General features: G+C 45.4%; 1 protein-coding gene across 7 annotated transcripts in view; it reads right to left on the bottom strand.

The window, feature by feature from the left end:
* RBM6 (RNA binding motif protein 6) overlaps positions 1-23379 on the bottom strand; it is a 60151-nt gene that overhangs the window by 32630 nt on the left and 4142 nt on the right. For all 7 annotated transcript variants that reach the window (XM_083795078.1, XM_083795072.1, XM_083795074.1 and 4 more), the window contains exons 3-6: positions 20119-21472; positions 19163-19252; positions 18103-18172; positions 6176-6249 (exon numbers count right to left, since the gene is read on the bottom strand). In XM_083795078.1, the coding sequence (XP_083651204.1) occupies positions 6176-6249; positions 18103-18172; positions 19163-19252; positions 20119-21472 (1588 nt within the window). The remainder of the gene's footprint in view (positions 1-6175; positions 6250-18102; positions 18173-19162; positions 19253-20118; positions 21473-23379) is intronic.

Raw genomic sequence — 23379 nt, 5'->3', positions numbered from 1 at the left:
TGGACATCTATCTGGGCAATCACTTCTGGATCAAGTCATTTAAGCAAACTTCAGGAAATCACATTATTCCTTAACGTTTGCCAGCTTAAGCTTCTGGCATTTTAGCTAGAACATCTATCCCAACAGAGAAATGCTTGATTAGCAAGGCGTTTGAGATCTATGCAGGAAGAAGGGATATTTCAGAGATAAATCATCACACAGCTTTGCTAATGTCAACTGGCAAAAAAATTAAAAAAAGGCAACACCAGAACATAACTGCCCAGGGGCCAGAGGGAAAACAGTTTCATTTTGGAGAAGGGTAGGGAAGGATGTTTTACCTGGAACAGCCTATTTATACGCAGCCCTAATGAGCATCAGTGCACAGAATAGATAATTCTGCAATACAGAGCAACATTTGAGTCCCAAGATAACCCTGCTGGGCCACACACTGCTGCTGGCAACCAGACATGCTGAAGAATTCCTGCTTATGCATCCAGCACGTGCTCCAAGCAGCTCACCCAGGTGGCGGCCTCTGGGACAACCCCGTTACAGAGCAGCAGTTCAACAGCAGCAACAACAAAGCACACAGTCCTTGCCACGCTGGCACGGGGAGGCTGAAGGACAAAAAAAGGAGGACAGGATTTTGGGGTAAGAGCGGGGAGGCAGAGGGACATGGCAAGCTGGGATCGGACAAGTAGAGGAAGAAGATGCAAGCTTCACAAGTCCTTCAGTCAAATGTGCACAGATTTTAAAGTACACTGGTTTGCATGGTTTGCTTCCTGAGACAGGGCAGGACAGAGCTGTGAAAAAGAAGGTTGTCATTTTATCTGGATAGGGCTAGAAAAGCCACAGTGATGGGCAGCTGCTACTAGCTGAAGGAACAGCGTGTGAAGTCTTTGGCAGAAGATCCCTTATGACCTCCTGTGCCAAAGGAAGTAAAGATTCACAGGATTCACACAAGCTTGTAAAGTCGAGATGACAGAAGACGTTGAGATGACAGAAGAGAAGAAGGTCCAGAGATGCATTTTCAACACCAGAGTTTTTGGCAGTTACATTTCACAACCTAAGAAACCCTTCTCTGCACAGAGATCTCTGTAACGCAGAGATTAAGTCGGTCTTTCCCAGCAGAGAAGCAGACAGCACATTCATCACAACGCCGCTGCAGGATATACATGGGCTCACCCACACACACAGCGCTGCCACAGGTCATCGCAGGCAGAGCTGACTGCTTACTCACAGGCAAGCCTCTGCCCAGCACTAGGAGCCTCACGCTGCAGACTTCCTCACTGACCTCAGAGGCTGATAATTCCAATTAAATGGCAGTACAGTGCAGTTATTAGTAGGACACAAGTGGGAATGAACAAACGACTGAGTCAACATGTCAAGCCTCAGTGACGTAAGGCCCTGGTGAACTCATGACAAGGTCAAACACTGAATCAGACACACGTAAAAAAAATAAATCGGCTGTGCTGCCTGGAAATCCGATCATCTGATTACAAGGTAGCCTATGGAGAGAACTTTCCATAGGCCAGCCGATCATGAAAATCAAACAACACGCATGTTTCCTAAGTCACTAGTTGACAGAAGAAACACAGCCTAAGTACACAAGTCTTTTTCCTCCCTCCACACACACTCAAGAGTGGAAGACTCTAAAACATAATTCTAGAAATCCACACAGTCAACAGCAGGACAGGTTTAATAGGGAAAAAGAAGATGCATGCTAATGATATGACCTGAGAAAAATCCCCACACCAAATATACAACAAGAAACGCAAACGGCCGTATGGCAGCTGGTAATCCAAGGAGGAAATGGTAAAGGCAAGGCCATCCCCAGCCTTCTTAACCTAACACACAGATGGATTTTAGTGTATTTGTGGACACAGTCAACTGTCACCACCACACTCAACTGCAGGGTAAAGCCACCATGGCATGCAGTGACATTGCCAAGGGAGTAACTGATGGATACTCAGGAAAATGCACTCGAGGTGAGAGTTATCTTCCACTGCATGGGGCACTCCGCAGATTCTGCTGGAAAATCTCAGACTTCACAACTCAGTATACCCTACCAAAAGGAAAATTATTTTTTCTCTCTTAGAAATTGCAACACGTTCCTCGCACCGAGCACATAAGCAGGTCTCAAAACATACTCAGCGACAGGTCAGCAGAGCTGAAGCATTCTCAGGAGAGTGACAGGATCCTTCTGTATTTAACTGGAAAGACACAGAGTTGTGACTGGTTACTGCAAATGTTTTCAGGACAGAAAGTCCCAGGCTCTGCCAGTTTGTCAAAGCATCTTGTGGATTTTAACACCAACAGCTACAGTGAAGTCTGTTCTGTTCACACCAAATGCAAAGCACTGCAGAGAAGGGATATAAAAGGGGATGTAGAGCAGAAGAAACACACAACTGTTGTTTCCAACCTCACAGTGGTCGGATGTGTTCAAGTAAAGCAAGCACCCACAAAACATCCCTCTCCTGGGAGAAACAGGCAGGGAACGGAGGCATCGCTGTGGTCAGCAAGCAGAACCAGAACCTCACGGAGCCGCAGGGAAAGCTGCTCTCCGATACGCACCGGTCTCAGTGCAGGAAAGTACAAGAGCGAGTCTGGGAACAACCACTCTTGCACATGTCTGGATATCTCTACAATAATTTATGAAGTATGTATTTTTACAAGTTCATGCTATAGCTCTCCCATTTTCACCCTCTTGCTTACGAAGGAGAAGGAAAGGATTTAGGAAGATGTTACTTACTAGCAACAAAAGCTAGGAAATACTCACACTGCCAAGTGTTGCTAAGTTTGAGGTCTGAGGGGACTTGGGAGACACTACTATATAGCCAGTCAAGACAAATCATTTGCTCCTAAGCTTCAAATAAATCTTCTGATTCCATTTGTATAACAACCAGCTCCACCTCGGTGAAAACAGCAAAATATCCAGGCAGTAGAGACAAGATCTCTCTGCTTCTCCTCCTTCAGCTGCCTTTATGATACGCACCAGTACATGAGGGTACTTCATTTCCCACCCAGCTTTCTTGCACCAAGAACAAGTTCAGTACGTGCGATTCTTCTACAGCTGAAGGAGGAGCGCAAGAGAGAATTCAGGTACTCGGAGGGAACCCAGCGCATACAGGGAACAAGAGCCAGGGAACAAACTGTCAGAGGAGTCTCCTAAGAAGCCAAAACGCTGCTGCCAGGCAAGAACACTTGTACACTGGAGGCGACCCTAAGCCTGAATGTAAAGGAAATGCAAGATAAATGGCACGCCACTCTACAACCTTCAGAATGAGAATAAAGGAGGGAAGATTTAGGAGAAACTGTGAGACTGAGCAAACAGAAACCCCATTTTCCATTTAAAATAACTGCATCTCCTCAAAGGAAAAGCAGCTCATCGCTAACAGAAGAAAGATCTCTCATTGAAGTCAAACTCCTAACAAATTCGACAGCCAGCTCATAACAAAAGACCAACAGAAGCACTGTGCCCATCAGCCTGAAACGGGTGCTGCCCCCACATCCTGCAAGCCAACAGCCAACGTGCCCTGCTGGGGCACAGAGCCTGCCCAAAGGCAGGAGAGCTGGCAGCTGGCTCTTCTCCCAGCAAAATCTGTCGTGCAACACCTCTGTGCGAACAAAACTGGCGATCCATCACAGTTCACGTACACTAGATGGGCCCCTTGAGCTGCAATAAATTGCCACCATCACAATCAACAAGGCAAGGCAATTTATCCGGGCATTACTGCAGTTATTTCAGCTGTGGCAATTAATACAGGTGGAATAAAACTTTCTTCCAAAATTAGGGCAGCACAGCAGATGGATGTTTCCTTACCACAGTGCGTTTAGTTGAACCCCCCCAGATCTCAGGAGTCACATACACATGCTAGGCTGACTGCACGGAGAGAGTTGGACCTGGTAAATCTGTAGGTAGCAAATCTGGGAATGACCTTACGCGAGCACTGCTCTGTGCCGAGTGAAATAAAAGGACCTCACAACAGAGTAATTACAGACTACAGGGACGTAGGCAGGTAAACAACTGCTCTTTAGGCAGGGGTGGTTAAATAGGCATTAAACAGCATCAAAAAAGGGATGTCTCTGTAAAAGGGATTCATTCCCAGCCAGTAGAAAACTGAGAAAGAGGCAGGCTGGCTAGTGAGGTGCTAGAGCATCACTGTGGGCTGACACCGCTTTGCTATTTATGCTCTCACAAGTGATTACATTTGACAGGGAGAGCTGATAACCTGCTGAAAATAACTCGACTATCAAGGAATCCTTGTCCTGGCTAACAAAGCTTTTTGGTTTTGCAGTTCGTAAAAATCCAGATTAATTCTCATCCTGAGGAAATGATCTTACAGCCCTACCTTGGAAGATATTACAAAGGGGTGCCTATTGTCCAAAGACAAGTGAGTTGCATCATTCCCTTTCTGAATACCTCCACTTGGATTTTACTGAGAACTTAAAAGTTAGCTTGCTTTCTTGCAGCAAGTCAGATACAAAACTTACTACTTTTTTTTGCTGTTTAATTAGAAGGGGAAAGGGCATATAATTACCCAGCCCGAGGGCCTGCTATAGCTGCTGGGGGGGATCAACGTAAGCCGCAGATGAAGGCCAGCCAGAACCTCCTCGCGTGCATGCAGGTGCGGTGATTTACTGGGGACCTTTAGGCACTTGGTTCAGTTCAGGGCCTGGTGCTTACAGGCTCCTTGCTGCAGCAACGGACCTAATCTGACCAAGTCAAACACCTGTCCAAATACATAGGAATGCTCCAAATATGAGAAGGTGGAGAGGAGGCCTTAAAAATAGGAAGAGGAGGAATTCCCAAATCCCAAGGTATTTGGGAACGGCATTTGCACAGGGAGACGTTATTTCATGTGAGTAGAACTGGGGAGAAAACATGTGGAGGCACTTGGTTAAACAGAGTGCCACACATAATTATGTATTTCCCAGTGACTACATAATAGATTGGGAGTTGTAGCAACACTGAAGGGAAAACAAAAGTTGTCACTGATGGTAAAAGTAATGAATAATTCTGGAGCCTTCTCTCATTTCTGCTCCCTCCCTCCCCCATCCAGTGGGAATGTGCCAGGCTTCTTCCCAGCAAAAGAATTATTTCTGTAAAACATTTTTCTAAGTTGCAATACTTCTGTAACTGAAAATAGAGGCAAATGCAAGTGCTTAGTGGGACCTTTGAAACCCCAGCTGTGAAGACTCGTTAACTCTTAAGTACATTTTTGCACATGCACAGCTCTGAATCTGACTCATGACTCTCCTCTCGTGACAACGAGACATGGGATTCAGGCAAAAAAAGGCTTTTGATAATTCATATGGATTCTTACTCAGGCAAATCTGGGGGAAGAAGGCAACAGAGAGGAGGCCTAAGGGATGTATCAAAGGAATAGGGATCACTTAGTGGTTTTTCCTGAGTGATCCATCACCGGCAGTTCTGAGGTACAGACAGGGCGGTGTAAGATGGCCATCTATGTTTTATCTGACACGTTTTAAGCATCTTGCTGTAGCACAGTAGCCAACAACTGTAGCCTTGAATATCAGGTCAGAGTAAAGGCTCCCCTTGGGTCCTTATTCACTAGGGATTGAAGCCATCTCGCACTTTTAAGGGCTGGAAACATTCAGATTTACCAGGTGCAACTGAACGTAGGGTAGTCCTCGTGTTTGCAACTCCAGCTTGCCAAAGGACAAGACAGATATGGGGGAGATGCACCATTAAGAACCTCTCCCACACACAAGGCAGATGGAAAAGCAGAGCGTGCAAGTCACAGCTGACTCAGAGCTGCATACCAGAGGCCTCACCTCCAGTCACATGTGTATGTGTGTGTGCACGCACAACCGGGGGAGACATTTAATGCTCGCAGAGCTCTTTCCGACTGGATTTCAGCGTGAGTACAAAAGCATCAGAGCCAAAACCTGTATTAGAATTCTGTCAGCCACCAGCCTCTGAACCTAGCCAGTGTGCTGCCACACACTAGGGAGGAGGGCAGACCATTCGGTGTCTGGCAGCTCTTTCACACTGGCATTTCTAAGCCTTTTGCAAGGTTCCGGAAACATGTTTAAACCGCAGCGTTGTGTATTATACAAGAACAGATCTGCCTTTGAATAGTTCAGATAAAATCCTCATTGGCTTTCCACCACCCCACCAAAAATTATTATTTTTTTAAATCTTCTAGCAGCATTGACCGAAGTGTAAAGCAACCTGGTTGGCTTCCATGCATCCGATGGCCTCTTCCAAGAGTGAAAACTCCACGCAGACATAGCCATAGTCGTAACCTGGGGACAGCATTTAAATACAGACGGGAGTCATGTTAGTGCCTTGTCATAAAGAAAGCCACATTAAATATTCAATTTCCCTTTTTCTCCAGTGACAAACCCTCTAACCACCCCCTCTATACTCCAGAATGAAAAGGAGAGAAATCAGGGACTAGCTGGATGATGACTAATTGTGCAGTTTATCATGAATTTTAATAGTGCAGTGTTCCCACTTCCCCTTACACAACCCACTGACAGGCACACCCTTCCTTAGGGCAAGAAATAATCACTTTTTTTTCTTTTAAGGCATTGTGATTTTCCATACTAGTTTCACATTTTGTACTGCCTTGGAAGCAGTGTTCTCCAAAGCAAGTGTTGGTAAAAGTCATTCCAAAGTACCTTGCTGTGAATGTATTTTACACCAATGACCAGCATTTTAATTTGGGCAATGTTTCAAAAAGAACCATCACAATTCCATTACCTTTGCTATTTTCCATTCAACATACGCTTATTTTTCAAGTCCAAATCCCTTGTATCATGAAAAAGAACAATGGAGCAGGAATGATTACTACAACTTTCTCATTCTGGTATTTTATTTCCAATAGACGGTACTGTACATTTAATAAGAGGGTGCGGGAGCTTAAGTTTAGTAGCAAGAAACTAGACAGCCTTCAGTTTTCTCTCTTCTTGGAAGGCTGCCATCTCAGTCAGTGGCTGATCTGTGCTCCAGTTACCTGCACTGAAATTTCATGTCCCACGGTAAAGAGCGAGGTGAACATTACAGAAGCTAAGAGCATCCTAAGAGCCATGCTTGATGTTGGAGGCAGCTCCAAGAACCCAAGAGCTGAGGAACAACCTGAAGTCAGAACCTCACCCTCCCCGTGCCACGCTTCCCTCGGGCCAAGCATCCCAGTCTGCTGGAACTACCCCCACCTCCCTCCGAAACTACTCCAGATTATGTTTGCTGCACTCACCAGTTTTAACTTTTCTGGTTTTGTTGTTGTTTGTGGTGGGATTTTGTTTGTTTATTGATTCTTTTTATTTATTTATTTTTACCATCTTCACACTTACACGCTTCAGAGACAAGTCCAAACAAATCTATTCCATCACCAAACCCTACTGTTTTTTAATTGGGATCTCTCTATCATCATCTCTCTAACAACACACCCCTGACTTTGCACATTTGCTGTTAGAACAACACTTCAGTTTGAACCTAGCTCCTCCTCTATCTCACATTGGAATTTACTTCCCTCCCACATACTGTTTTTGTCAATATTAGTACATCAAAAGGAAATTTATCAATCTAGGTGCTTTTCAGCTCAGTGAAAGAGGCAGACCAGCATCACACCACCCGTGATGCCACTAAAGCCACTTGATATTGTCGCATCAAGAGTGCAGCTAGAACTTGAGCTAGAGTTTCAGATGGCAGAAGCAGAAAAAAAAAAAATCATTGGCTCTGCAGTTCCAGCCACACTAAATAGCCTTTAAAAAATAAAAGCAGTCCTCTGCTCTGCAGAAGAGAGCTGCTCTCTAGGAGCAGTGCTGCCCCTTGCTGGGAGACTGCTTTGCATTCCGGGCGGACGTCCCTGCTACTTTGCGGTGCAGCACACAGGCTTACACAGTACGTTTTAAAGTCTTCTTCAAATCCAGGTCTCTAAAGTCACTTCTCTCTCCCCCTCATGTTTAGAAAAGGTTCGCTTGAATGTTATTTATCAGCCTGTAGGACTCCCGACTCCCAGAAAGGATTTTCAGAAGCTGCTGTAATCAGCAGGCCGGGATCAGAGCGCTGTCTTTGTTCTGTAAGCATGTGAAGTAAGCGGTCTCCAGACAGACTGGAAGAAGATTGCACGAGTTTTCACTCTATTTCCTCCATGTGAGAGGCAGTTTACACCCAACATCTGATAAAGTGAACGAGTGTTTTACATGTGGATTTAATCCAGCACAACAGAGTTGAGCACAACACTGATGTTGTTGATGTTGGATGTAAAACCTGAGATCCTCAGAGGTCTATACGCTGCAGACCCACTCCAGTTAAGAGGATGATCAGCATGTTTTTCCTTGTACACTTCCTTCCCTCCCTCTTCCCCACCAAACTCAACCCTCCCAATAAGCATAGCTGCAGTTAACACACACGGCGAGAACCAAAACCAGAAATTCCGGCTCCGCATCCTGCCAAAAAGCAGCTTCAGGCCACATGTTCATTTCTTGCGGTCAGGCTGCACAGGAACATCGCATTCTGCAATTCACTACCAGCTGTCCTTGCACAGTACCGAAGCAGTGAGACGAGAGCAGCCTGGAGCCACTGCTTCGCTCCAAACTGCCGATGAAGATCTGTGGGGGCTCAGAACGTTTCTGTCCCCCACCCCCAGGTCAATCCTCTTTTCGCAGATCTGACCAGCGCACACGATGTGTGAAAACCACGCAGCAGCAGCAGCTTTCGACGGTACGGCCCCTCTGCCCCCAGCTCCAGGACAGCATCCTTCCATTTTAGACCATACTGGAAAACCCACCGAAATGCAGGAACAACGGCGCGACTACACCACGCCTTCGAAATGCAATGTTTGCTGATTTTTTTTTTGCCACCGTTGGCAATAATCCCGCTACCCAGAGGACAACACTTCAAACAAAACTGAGTGCCTTGAGGCTGGCTATAGAGGCCGCTGCCGCCAACTGTTGTGCCTCTTCTCTGCCTCCTTCGTAGGGCTGGTTCAGCTCTTTGTGCAGCAGCTGCTGAGCTTGCACATTTTTCTTTCTGAATACAGTTTGCCTGTCAGAACCCAGCAATTCGTCTGCTGCTACCAGAAGCAGGGCACAGGATTTGACAGCCAGCTGCACGGGGACAGGCAGCCAGCGGCAGGGACCGGTACAACAGGCATCCCAAGGTAAGCTGTCCTCCCCTGCAACCAGAGCTCTGGGACACCTACCAGTACTCTTCAGGTCTTAACAGTAAAACCAAAGTGATCAAACCAGCAACGCAGAATCACTGCCGATGACTACAGCGTGGCTTTGTGACTCAAGGTGGCCTAAACTCGCACGCAAGGTTTCACATGACGACATAAAGCCAAGTATCGTCTTAATCACTTGTATCACCTGCTGCTTAGTGCGGTACCGCTGCTTCAGGCTCCACAGGAAAAAAATAAAAAATACAAATAAGGAACTGAGTAAGCACTGAGTAAGGAATGCTTTGTGTTTTGGCAGAAGTATTTGGTATCAACATCCTCCCCAAACTCTGAACATGCTGAAGCATTAGCTGCTCCAACGAACTTTCCAACAAGGGTACGCACCAGTCCTCCAGCACTTGAACTCACAGAGTTACTGAATGAGTTTGTTTTCCTTAAGTGCTTCTATGTATACACTACCTTTATGGATGTTTCCAAGGCATGCTCTGTTGTTTTCTGCACTGACACTGAATATGAGCACTTGATACTACTAAGGATACATTTTTAAAGCTCCAGGAAGCTGCTGTGCAAACATCTGAATAAGGAATATTTTGCTTCTTAAACATGCGTTTTAGTGATTTTTGACAACACATATCAGGTCTTTGTTAGCATGCCACAGTTTGGCTAAAAGTCCTGAAAGCCTGGTTTAAAACTACCTTTATTTGGATTTAGATAAAAATGAGATGCACTTGAGATTTAAAATAAGACTTGTTTCTATACATACAGTTTCTACTGAACAACTGACACATAGTAATGCATTACTTCATGGTAGTTTGCTATGTCAAGATCTAAAACAAAGACAATGTTCTTCTGGTATGTGCTGCAAGTAGCACGAAGACATCAAAAACATTTCTCTGGAGTTTTAGGAGGCCAAATGAATAAATCATGTAACAACAACGACCCTGATCTATGCCAAACTGAAGATACTTCTGGAGAGAAGGCATGATGGCAATGTGACAAAGGCATCCAGCTGAAGAGATCTGATCCAGCTCCTTGATTCTAGGAATAAGCACGCACCAAGTCACGTTACCACCCTTCCCTACCAGCTGAAGGCATTACGAAACCTTCCGTCTGAAGTGAAGCATCACCTGCCCTCCCAAAAAACTGCTACACAACCCCTGTTGTGTTGCGATATAAAAAGTCTCTCCTAGAGCTGGAAGGAGGAAGACAGCCTCCTATTAAAGTAACTTGGTAGAACAGGTTGCCAAAAGCCGTTCACTGAACCGAATCGTTCACTGAACTGAACCTCTGGGCCAGCTGACAACACGCGGGAGGTCCCCACTCTGTCACCGTTCGTGCCTGCAGCTACCAGGTGGGGCCAAGCAGCCTGAGGACACCAGACTGTAAGATGGAGTCTCCATAAGCAGAGAGCTTCTCAAACATCCCAACTCTCCACTTATGTGTTGTTGGGATTTTATTCCTGTAAGATGAGGTAAAAGTGCTACAGAAGAAAAACGTTTGCAGTTTTGTGTACTTCTAGAACTTTGAGAGATGGCAAAGCCAGCCTGCTGAAGCAAGGATGCTGCTGGGGCTTGCTCTCTGCAGAGGCAGCATGGCAGAACAGAGCGCAGCCAGGGAAATCCCCTGCAGAGTTTCATCCACGTTGGAGAAGAAAGCTCTATTGCTTCAAAGGCAACTACAGCATCAAGTACGGAGAGAAAATGAGATCCCTTCAAGGGCTGTGGAAGTCCCTGCGGTATCACACACCGGTCTTCACACAGCTGTGGAGACAAGATTTTGCACATTTCTCACTGAATCTGCTTTTGCTTGGTTGCCAGGAATCACTGCCTCGTCTGTGGGAGGTTTTGGCAACGTGTCCGTGACCCCACGTGGAAATCTGTCCTGTTTCCTCCAAGGAAAGATGCAGACAGGTTACCTGTATGAGGAGGCCCAGGAAGCCTGTGAAGTCATCCTTACTAAAGAGTGAATACCTCAACTCAAGAAAATACCAGAAAATACAGGGCTTTCTCCATATCTCCACACTGTTAGAGCGTACTGTTATTAGCAGGTACAACATACTTGATGCTGCCAAGAAGCCAGGACCTCCTGAACATGCACAGCAGTGCATGGCCAAGGATGGGCACACAGCAGCATGCAGCAGGGATGGGTAACAGCATAGTGCCTTCTGCAGCGAGCAGAGAAAATAAAGCTGTCCACAGCCTGATCTCTCGGAGGGCGCCCCCGCAGCGAATGGCAGCAATCGATCTGTGCTAACACACGCTCAGAAGCCAAAAGCAAGAGCGCCCTCCACACCAGCTGGTGGATTCAGAGCTTCCATAAATCTGTCAGGCCTCTTTGCTGCACAGATGAATTGGCCTCCCCAGCTCCTAAAGCTGAAGAGCTGTATCAGAAAAGCTTGTTGTTGAATAACAAGCAGGACGATCTGCACCAAGCCGTGTCCCCAATTCCTTTCAAAGGCTGAGCATTTACAAGCCACACCTGGCTGCTGAAAAAAGGGCTGCCACTTCATACTGTCCCTCTTTATTAAAAAAAAGATATTCATGACAGTGCTGCACAAGAGAACGGCACTGAAACCAGAAGACATGAAATGCAGCTGTGCTAAAAGGTATCATGCTACAGCCTATCCTTCTTCCTCCACCCAGGAGGACAAGATGCAGAAAGGACCTGCTTGAGATGCCCTAAAAGGCAAACAGTCCACACTGTTTTCTTCCACAGCTGTATTCTTGGCCAGAAGGGCAGTGGTTTGTACACTAGCACAGTGGGGAGGAGGGAAAAATCCAAGACACTAAGACCTTACACACTGTAGCTTTATTAGAGACAAATTATTACATTATATTTGTACAGAAATGCAGAATCCAAGAAAGGCTGGGGCCATCACAAAACGCCATGAAAGAACTGGAAGCTGCAAATGTGGGAAGGTGCTACAGACAAGAAACTGATTTTAAAATACTGCTAGTGTGTACCTGGGCCTCCAGGATCTGTCATTTAGCACAAATGACTCAGAAAAGCAATTAATCCAGCAGTGTCAGCACGCTGTGAAAAGCTTTGAAGCTTTGCACTGGAGATGCAAAAAGGGTGAGCACATTTTTAAAAGCCATCATAAACAGAAGGAACGTGCATGTCAGGAGGGCTGTGAGCACATTTTCCGGCTGGCTGTTGCCTTCTGTGTTGAACAGGCTGTAAACCATGAATCAAGGTTGATCACTACTGCAAACAGACTTAAACAGATTTCTACTTCCCACTTGCTAAGCCACCACATCACAGATGAGGACAGATTGGCAAGAATGCCTTTGGCTTGCATGATGCAACACTCTCCCACCCTAAAATCAAGCAGAACTAGCCAAAAACCTACTGCCCACACGGCTGGGAAAACTGACAAGGACTGGCATCAATGACCATGGACTAATGCCAGCTAAGGTGCTTTTCAGTCCTGGCCAGGCTATTTTGGCTACAAACAGGAATCAGCACTGAAGATACTGCCTTCTGACAGATGAGCCCTCCGGAATGAGGACCTCTGATGATGAGCAGGTGATCTGGTCGTGCTTCAGCAGGAAACTCGGAGCTGCAGCTCCCTGTGAACTCCTGGATGATCACCTCAGATCTCCACGAGCCCCTGAGAGCTGTGTGCCCTCAATTGCGGCTGATGCAGCCGAGCGGGCCACACGATCCTCACCACGCAAAACACTGAACACAGCAACAGGAGATTGTCCTTCCCCTGGTGCATTAGCACCAGCCTTGATGGTGAGACAAGGTGTATCCTGCACAGTTAGCACAAAAGGCACCTCTGTGCCACATTAGCAGACACCTCACGCCATCCCACAGCGAGCTCTTTGTACCAAACCAAAGGACGTAAGGCCTTGTGAGATCTAACCACACTGCGCAGGGTCAGCACCAAGCCCCCTTCATGAGGACACCACTAGCTGGCCACAAAACCACCCTCCGGAGAGGTTTGCCCATGGGTACTGCATGACTCCTGAAAGGAAGGAAAAGGTTTCGGTTTAGCACGGTTCTGGCTGCACGCCTCCAGAAACATCCCTCCTGTGCAGCACGGCGGGGCGGCTCGCTGCCCTGCCTACAGCTGGAAGCTGCAGCCTGCACGGGGCCACGGGAAGTGTTCCTCCAGCACTTCTGACCTCCAGGAGGGCCGCTAGCTCGAGCCCCACCTGCACGCACAGTGACTGTGAGGGAGCTAAGGCTCAGCTATACGTGGGCCAGCCAAAAGCGCAGCCACACCCCCCACACAACAGGAGCTCTGCTTTGAACGGGGAGGATCTCACTGCCTTGGGAGGCAGCCCAGCCCAGGACAACGGAGAGATTACCCCTGGTATGGAGGGGAGCACTGCTCAAAATCCGTATCCATTTTTCCATCATGAACTATACGTTTCTGGACCTTAAATTATGAGTTTTAGTAATATTCAATACTGTAAAGAAAATAACTTTAGATTTCAGAATCTCCCTGAAATATTCCTGAAAGCAACGATTCACTGTTCTGAGATACAGGATACATTGCACTGAGGGGGCAGGGGAAAGGTGCCTTTTATAGGTTTACCTAAGAGGGTTATTAATATTTAACAGGGCACCAGAGTGGCAGAGCTTAGTAAGACCAAGATGAACTCCCTCAACTAAGAAAAAAAACGCATTAAGTTTCACAAAGGGAAGGATAAGGAGGCAGTTCCAAGCATCTACAATCTAAGGGCCAGGTCTGGAGGGCCACAGAAATGAAACAAGTAAATGTTAGTGCACAGAGGTGGCTGAGCAAGCAATAAAGTATATCTGGTGCCAATGGTACTTGCTAAAGCAAAAGCTTTTCAAAACTAAGCAGGCAGCTGCCACTAGGCTAAGCTGATCGCATTTGAGGTTACACTGCATTTCCTGCACATGCCTCCATCACGGGAAGGTGCCTGGCCTCAGCTCACCTGGGCCCTCTAAGTTCACTTCACAGAGATCCTCTCTGGCCTTGCTGCTCTCCATCTTAGCGTGTCTATTCTCCTTCAGGCTTTCCCAGCTCAGCACAGACGCCTCTCAGATGCACAGATGTGCTTGTGGAGTAAGCTAGGAAAACCTCACGGGCTACCAGCGATTTCTCAGGCTCACCTTCCCTAACCAGCTTTTTCCAACAGTTGGTACCAACCCTAATGTGAATCCTGGCTGGAAAGCATGTTCCAAGCTTGGCCACCAGACTGTGTCCGGGAGAACAATTTGAATGGAAAGCTCAGAGTACGCTTCATGCTTTCATTTAGCACTCGGACACTCCTGCAGCAGCTCTTAATGGCGAGCAACTCATCATAAGCAGCCCTTTAAGACGAACTTAGATGCGCATGTTCCCTTCTCCAGGTCATTCATATGCATTCACCTGAAGTGCTCCATGCACATCAAACGCTCAGGATCACTTCCTAGACTTGGCTTATGTTTGGCATTAGTCAGGAAAATAGAAATAGAGCTCATTGAGAAGCAGGCAGGACATAAGCCTAAAATACGATCAAAATCAAAACCAGGACAAGGTACCTTCATGTTAGATTCCTTGAAGGTCAGAAGGTATCAGTTTCAAGTTTCTGGCAGTCAGTACCAACACAAGTTCGCAGACAGCGATACAAGAATACCAGAAGCCGTGCCACAAGCCGCTTGGTGCTATCGCACGCAGCGCTAACAGCTCCACAGCAGAAGGCACCCACTGGAAAGCCACACGAAAGCCTTGACCCCCGTGAGCAGAGAGAAGCACCTCCAGATGGGCCAGGGGCAGCTCACAAGCACTTACTGACAATCACTTTGCAGAGAGCGTCTGACACGTCATCAGCGCTAGTATCTACCACAGCAGCAGTGCATCTGCAGCTCTGAAACCGCAGGGGGCACAAGGAGGTATTACAGACTGAAGTAGTTGATGGACTTTAAGGAGATTCCACTATCACCTCCAGGTTTACTCTTTGTAATGATTAATTGAACAGACATGGCCAAACACACTTCAGAAGGCAAGCTGGAAGATAAGCCAACAGTCTAATTGTTAGTTCTGCCAACGTTTAACTTGTTATGCTGGGAGAAACCCTCTTCCCCCCACAAACCGGTATGACACTTTCAGCCTAAGCGAGCAGCCATCAATTCCAAAATCGAACTGATAGCTCAGAGACGCAAGACAATACAGGATAATGTTGCATGGGGTAATACAATGAAATTTCATTTGGGTATTTCGTGATTGCCTGCAAATATCTGCCTTTTTGATTCAAACGGAAATACTATGTCAGTCCTCAAAGTCTCTTCTTCCACTACCTTTTTAAAATCTATGAACTGTTTCAGTCTGTGTTCTCCAGAGACAAAAGAGTCTCAAGAATAAACAGCTTGTATGTATATCAAAATCACACCAGCTATGTTAAGAACTGTGTTCCAGGCTCAGCACAACCTTCAGTGAAAATACGCTTCCCTTAGCACATATACAGGATGTAAAAGAAAAGCATTTGTAAAGAAGTTGAATTGTGTGGTGTTTTTTTTTTTCCCAAAGAAAAACCAACCACATATTTTTGCCCCAGAACAAAGTCCTGAAAAAGATCACAGAGTGGAATGATCACATCGAAGCTGCTGAGATAATCCTGATGATAAGCATTATCTTTTTGGGAAACTGATCTGAACCTCACACCTCAAGTTAATTGTGTGCTATTTGTTATGGTTGGTTTTGTTCTCCGGCAGCTGCAGGCATTCTTCTTTCTTGAACACACTCGACATGAAGTACACACACGCTCGTGATTAATGTTATTTTTAACGTTTCTGGACAGTGTTCAAAAACACACAACCCACTCAGGCTTAGCAGGGGCTCTTCTGAATCAGGCTGTTGTTGTACCACTGAACGGATACATGAACGCAGCCGGCGGGCCCAGGTGTATCAGAGACATCAGTTATCCAGGAAGTTTGCTTTTAGTTCTTATGAATATTTACATCGCACTCCATTGGAAAAGCAGTATTTTATGCACACGACTGGCCTCTAGTTTCAAACAGGCTTAGCTTTTCAGAAGTTAATGTGAATTCGATTTCGCATGTCTCTCTGTAGGATTACCTCATGTGAAAACCTGGATTTAGTTTACTACAGCTTCTAGTTACCCGATTTCAAGAAGACCTTTCCACAATTCAGGAAGCTTGTTTTGTCCTAGATGTATCCATCTTGCGTAACAAGGATCAGAAAGCTGTTTAAATTAGTAGCTGCATTTGCAGCCCTAGGACATGATGCAAAACAAAGTCGTTGAAGCATCGATGTAACCTAGAATAGTGCTACACAGCTTACATTGCTGATGCTGAATGGACAGGGTTAAACAACAGCTTTACATAGCTCATAAAATATGAGCTACTTTTAACTCCATTCTTCATCCCCTGGCTTTTGTAAGCCAGGAGAACTTTCTTATAAAAAAAAAACAAAACACTGCTGCTAAGGAGACAGACAAATAGAATGCAGCTGTTAGAGAGACAACAAAAACCACAACCCGTATTTTACGTGTGACCATCAGCAGTTACTAGAGCTTCCGCACTTAACCCCAGACTCTGCATCTCAGCCTGAGAAGCCTCTGTAACAGGGAATGGGAAAGAGCCGACAGTTCTCTAACGGGGGTTCTACGTCCTAGTAACGTACACAAGAAGAGACTTACGAAAAGATTCCCAGTTCAAGTTGACTTATTACTGAAATGTGATGTGTTTCAGAAAAACAGCAACTGACAAATCACATCAGGAAGGGCAAAAAATGTGTTGCAATCGTTTGGTAACACTCAGTGCTGTAAGGGTGACGACAGCCCTGCTGTACTATGCTTAGAAAAGAGGAAAGGAAGCAAGAAAGATTGCACCCTTTAAGCCCTGCTTGTTGGGCCAGAGCAGACTATGTAACTAACACAGGGGTGTTCTTTAGTTCAAAGGTTCATGAGAAGGTTGTGAAATCTCCTTTGACAGCTTCCAGAAACAAAAATATACTTGAGAAATACCCAACTGCCCCAGTTTCTCTCCCAGCTACTTAACACTCAAGAAGCTTTTATGTAACGTATTGACAGCAGGAATTCCAGCTGCTCCACGTGCAACCCACACTGGTAATAAGAAAAAGCACCAACGATGGTAAAAGCCTCTGCGTTCCTCGGTTTTAAAAGAGACAGAGAAAACAGCCGTGCCATTTTCCTTTGCTTTGGAAAATGACAGAAATTCACTTTGGAGCAGGAACTGTTCAGAATCATCAGAGCAGGAGCAGTGACTTCAGATGGTCTCCTCCCATTTCCAGGCATTCCCTATTAGTACAACCCAAACCAGTCCTAGGGGCTCGCCCCTCACTTCCTACAATTGCACGTCTTTGTTCCAGTGTAACTCACACAAAGCAGCCTTGTAAATTATTTCTTTCTTCAGAATCCAATACGTACCGATTAGAAGTACAGCAATATTTCATTCTTTGAAATAAGGAAGAGCATCCTGACCCAGTATTTCAATATTTGTTTATAAAACTTGCTTTTGCCTTTTTTTTTTTTTTTTAAGCCTGTCTTCATATCCAAGAAGGGTGACAGTTTCACGTTACTGAAGGAGAAATGTTATGGTATGTCAGGTTTCATGGGGATGCTATTTGTGCAGGACACACTCCACAGCAAGGCCATCTCAGAAACAAGATGGAGAACAATCCAAAAGGATTGAATAGGATTGAATAACTTAAAAAAAAAAATCTATTGGGAATTAACCTGCTGTCCCACGTCAGTATTAGCTTTATTATTACTGATGGCTATTAGAACAACACTGCTGTTTTTTCCTGCTGCTCCTACAGCTAGAAGCACCAGAACACAATTTAGCTCTGAAGCAACAGTGAGCACAGCCATCAGTTTTGAAGACAATAGAGCAAACTACAGAACTTGGCATTTTCATTTAAAAAATACTTGTAATTATGGCATCAAGGACAACCAAACTGTTTAAGTATTGGTGCTAAGAATACCCTTTTGTAAACCTGAATCCAGAAGCACTGAAAAAGCATTCTCACCTGAACTGTAATCTTTCAGTCGCAAGTCCTTCACAGGTGTCCCATCCGGCCCTCGGAAAGCATTGAGAATCTACAGGAAAACCAGGATCCACTTCAGTCTCCAAAATAAAACCTCAGAGTAAAGCACCTGCTGAAGTACATTTCTCCTTCCCTAAGACTTCTTTTCTTTCTAGTTTAAGCTTGTTACAAACATGCATTTTCCTGGTACAGTTCCTGCAGTTTCTGAGAACTGCTTACTGAGTTTTGGGGAATTTTTGCTCATGTGTTTTTTATTTTTGTTTAAATAAGCAACAGCCATTTACAGCAGAACCGTTCAAAGGTTCGTCATGCTGTTTTCATCCAGACAGTTCCCCTCTGATCCTTATTTAAGGTCAGATATATCTTACCGCCTTTAACGGACAAAGTTTCTACCATGAGCCCTCTAGCAACCAGATTTCAGTATTAAGCCTCAGAAGGGCTGATCACCACAGCTAACCCTTGCAAAAACTGATGTGTGGGGGTGTTCTCATGTCTGGAGCTGCCATCAGAAAATTCTAATTAGAAGTGGAAGCTTGTGGAAAGGTAACTTCTCTCACCTTGTAGCCTAGATGATTTTTTATTTTTTTTTTTTGAAACTAAGATCAGCAGTAACAGGAGACATCTTTTCCTTCTTTGTAAAATCTCATTTTAGGAATTTCAAGTAATGAAGAAGGAACAAGTTCATTCAGACACTAATGTCTTCCAGGCTCAAAATACACTACCAAAGTAATAACAATACTGTCTCTGTACAAAGTAATCCTGGAAGGAAGGTATGTTAACAAGTGTCTGTCGGTCAAGGCTTTTACCTACCAACACCCCGCACATGACTGCAAAAGAGAGTCATAATTTCCAGACCCTCTAAAAAGCAGAATAATCAGATAAAAATAACACTGCAGTCACTCCTAAATCAGGATTTTCTTTGGGGAAAATGACAGACCACCTGAATTCCAATCACCAGGCTTGAAAACGCTACGTTTAGAAACACTTGATATAAGTTTTGAAAGCCTTACAGTGAATTTTGGATGAAAAACATCCCACTTACATCATCCTTTGTGGCAGTTTCAGGCACTCCTCCTAGCCGAATGAGCTTGCTTGGCTTCACGTATTTGGGGCAGGTCCGGTAATCTTGGTCCTTGAGTTCACACAATCAAGATGTTGTTTTTACAAATGAGAAACGCTAGCTCACAAGATACACAAACCAGAACAAAATATAGCAGGGTATAATTCAAAGGCAAAGGCCCATAAGCAGAACGGCTCAGATCTTTACCACAGCATTGCTTAAGATTCAGAGAGCTCTGCAATATTAGCACAACCAGCTTCATATGCTCATGGAGCTGTGCAGTGAGATCCAGGTCCAGCAAGTATCTGTCTACAAGATACACAACTCAGAATAAGCCATAAATGCCAAGAGGCAGACCTTGCCCTGAATCCCACATTTCTCCACGGTTTTATAAAAAGAGAAGCAAAAAACCTCTCTGCTTCCCACAAGTGGGATATTCAAATTCAACAGCAGTTATTAACTCAGTGGTTATCATTAACTTGTGATTTCAAAGTTGACTACGAGGATAAACAAAGCACGCATGAGAACATCTGTGCTGTTCCACGCAGGTCCACCTGTCCCAGTAGCTTCTCTCTGGTAGCGCTCATAAGCAGATGCCCAGGAGAAAATAAGCTGTTCTGTGCAGTACTTCCCCACCCCACACAACACCCTCCACTTGTCTGGTCATTTTCAGCTTGGGGACTTTCTGAACCAAATCTGGTTCTATGTATTTAGCAATTCTCAATTGCTAAATTGCATCTCTCTTGAGAATAAAGTATTTCTAAGATAGAAAGCGTGCCCATTCAAATGGCCTGGGGCACGAGGGTGACCTCAGAAAAGGACAGCGAATTAGGACTGAACCAAAGTGACGGAACATGAATAGAAGACTCCTTCCCAGCTCCTTCCATTCTTTGGCCAACATGTGCTTAAGAGAAACATCAATTGACAAAGCCACCTACCTGAAGGCTCTTATAGGGCCTAGAATCTTTGCTGGGTTTTCCTTCTGAAAAGGACTTGCCGTGTTCGTAATCAAACATCTGATGCCCTGGCAGCCGGTGATCCACATCACGGTACTCAATGTTTCTGTAGTCCGTATCTTGCCGTCCCAGGAAATCCAGATCACCTTCACCTTTCAACCCAAGATCAGAATCAGATCTTTGCTGTTCCCCCCCAGAAAGCTGCTGCTGCTGCTGCTGCTGTTGTTGCTTGTTAGCAAAGGTCTGAGGTTGCTCCTCTTGGTCCTGAAGGGTAGTAGGAAGAGGTCCACGGCTGTTTTGGAAATTGTGTGAGGCGTCATCTTTGAGACTCAGTCCAAGGGATTCCTCTTCTCTGGCTGGTGCTTCTGGATGTTGAAATTCGCCTTTTTGGCTACCAAAAGGAGCTCTATCTAAACCAAGTGCAGACTCCTCTCTCTTGCTGGTGCTTAAACCGGAGCCCTCTCTTTCTGCTAAAGGTACAGTAGACTGGTTGCGCCTAAAATCTACAAGGCTTTGATCCACAGGAGGCATTTCCCTCTCTGAAAAGTCCATAGGAGGAGCCATCTCTCTGCTCCTAAAATCCTGATCAGACCGAGACCTGTGCCTATTTCTGAAATCTGACGATGGTGCGTTTCTGTTTCGGAAGTCCAGATCAGATGTGCCCATACCCCTGAAGTCCAAATCAGGTACATCCCTATTTCTGAAGTCAGAATAGGAATGGTCTCTGCCCCTGTAGTCTAACTCAGGGACATCTCTAGCCCTAAAGTCCGAATGAGATCCATCTCGACCTCTGAAGTCCAGATCAAAAGACCCCCTCCCCCTGAAGTCTGACGGAGGCTCATCTCTGCCCCTGTAATCCATGTTATGTGCTTCCCTGTCCCTGTAGTTCATACGGAACGTCTCCCTGTTTCTGTAGTCCACTGAAGGAACGTCCCCACCCCTGAAGTCCATAGGTGGCCCTTCTCTCTCCCGGAAGTCTCCGGAGTACATATCCCTGCCCCTGTACTCAGAAGGGGGTGGTTCCCTGCCTCTGAAATCCAGCTGAGACTCATCTCTGCTCTGAAAGTCAGACGGTGGGAAATCTCTGCCCCTGAAATCGTGGTGCCCTTCCCTACCTCTGAGGTCACTACGTGGTCCATCTCTGGCTCCAAAGCTGAAAGAAGGTTCCTCTCTGTTGGCAAACTGAGGATTGAGGAGGCCTGCGAGTGCCTGGATATCAAAAGGAAGTGATTCTCTGCCAGAGAAGTTGCCAGAGTGTCTTTCTTGAGCATGACTATCAAGGGAAGGAGGATATTCCCTGTTCCACCCGGGAGCAAACCTTTCTTCTTGGCTCCCACTGTAGAAATAAAGACAGTATTATTCATAACGTGCTTAGAGTCTGAAATCTATACAGCAGCACATTCTTCTCTAAACTTTTATAGAGTGGTGTAACAGTCTAAGATCCGCAGAAGATATTGATGTTTGGCAGTTTAAGATGAGGCAGCATACGACAGATGTGAGAAAGTAAACTTGGGTGCTCCCATTTCAGCACAATTTCCAGAAGCACTCAACAGGGAAAACCTGCAATATTAATGGGTTAATGATGGTAGCAATCACACAGTCCTGCACTGCACACAGCTCTGCAGCTGTTCGAGGTTCCAGCAGCTGGCGCGCCTGTTTATTAGCATCACCAGCACGTGCCTGGGAGGAACAACCTGAGCCTAAATTCTCTGGGCAGCATTACAAACGGCTAACTGTTCACATCGTCAGGAGGCACACAAAAGCAAAGGTTACCAAACATGCTCTAGTAACATGCTCCACAAAAGAGTTTATGCCTCCTTGTGCTGGAATCTAAACCAGTCAAATGCTAAAAGCTATCAGTTCAGACTCTGCAGATGCCTCACAAGAATATGCCAACAATCAGTGTTCGAGATGATCCTGCGCTCCTGCCTCAAGACCAGCTGCCTTGCACCCTCTTTACAACACCACAACCACAAGTTCTTCTGATCTCTGCACAACACCACTCAGGAAGAGATTTCCTCTTACTACTTTTTCAAAATCCATTTTGTCTGTTTCTGAGATGAAGCTACCTGACTTTTCAGCTAAGTAGTACTTCAATATATTAAAAAAATAGAAAAATAAAATATTAAAGCAACACATTTTAAAGAAACACCAAATCCTACCTAATCAGCGGACATTTCCTTAGCAACTCCAGCAAGTTCTCTGAGTTTCACTACAGGATCCCTCACCAACAAAACACCTCTGCACAGCTAATCAAACTGCGTTGGATTTACTAAGCTGCAAGCCCCTGGTTCACCACCACATAGAACAGGAGTTAAAACTTGGTTTGAGGATAGAATCGCCCATCCACCACAGTAAAGAATGATGCCAATAAAATCCAATTTAAAAAAAATCAGCAGAGCAGCACTGCTGGTATCACCACAAATCATGATCGCTCTCTCCCATCAATCCTGTTAAGGCAGGTTCTGCAGGACACTGTTTTAAATTCACGACACCAGCTTTCTCAGCACATTGCAGTCAGACAATTGTTTGAAATACTCTTATTTCAGGAGCCTAAGGTATGCCAGGAGGAAGTACATTTATCATTCTGATTTTCAAATAAGAGATGAAGATTTTTCAAAATGAGATGAAGGCGTGAGTAAAGGATGAAAGAATTATGCACAATGGAGGAAAACCCTCTCTCTTGGCGCCTCTGCTTTACTTCAGTTTTTATTCACAAAGCCCTGTTGCAAACACAGGGCCCAGTAACAAGCAGAGGAATATAAACTAAGAAAAACATCAGGCAGTGCAGGCCAGCTGCATATGCGTCTTTGCAACAGTTCCAGTGACGTTCAAGAACGTCTCGTGAAGGAGCACAACAAATAACGTGGCGATGTATCGGTCTGCTTAACCGCACCGAGTGGACTCAACCCTTGAAGTTTTCATGAAATCCCATGTAGAATGAAAGTGGCAGTATTTCTGAGGCTGAGGGAAGCACCGTGGTTGAAGAGAATCAACATCAAACTATTGGGTGTTTCTCTTCCAGGTTTTAACATTACGTAACACCGAAAACCGTGTGGTGTAACACCACCTTAGCTTTTAACAGCTAAACACAGTATCACAGAAAAAGGTGGTGTGGAAAAGGAATAGAAATACTAAAAGCAGCTGTCATTAAAAAAAAAAAAAACACCACAAAACTTCACCAAAATGCAGAAAGCTACACCGTGGCTTAACTCGCCTGCTTTTCAGGAATGACACCTAGCT

This window comes from Anser anser (assembly GCF_964211835.1).
Source record: "Anser anser genome assembly, chromosome: 12".
Classification (NCBI taxonomy): Eukaryota; Metazoa; Chordata; class Aves; order Anseriformes; family Anatidae; genus Anser; species Anser anser.
The sequence above is the reverse complement of the archived record's forward strand: the minus strand, read 5'-3'. Positions and strand labels throughout refer to the sequence as shown.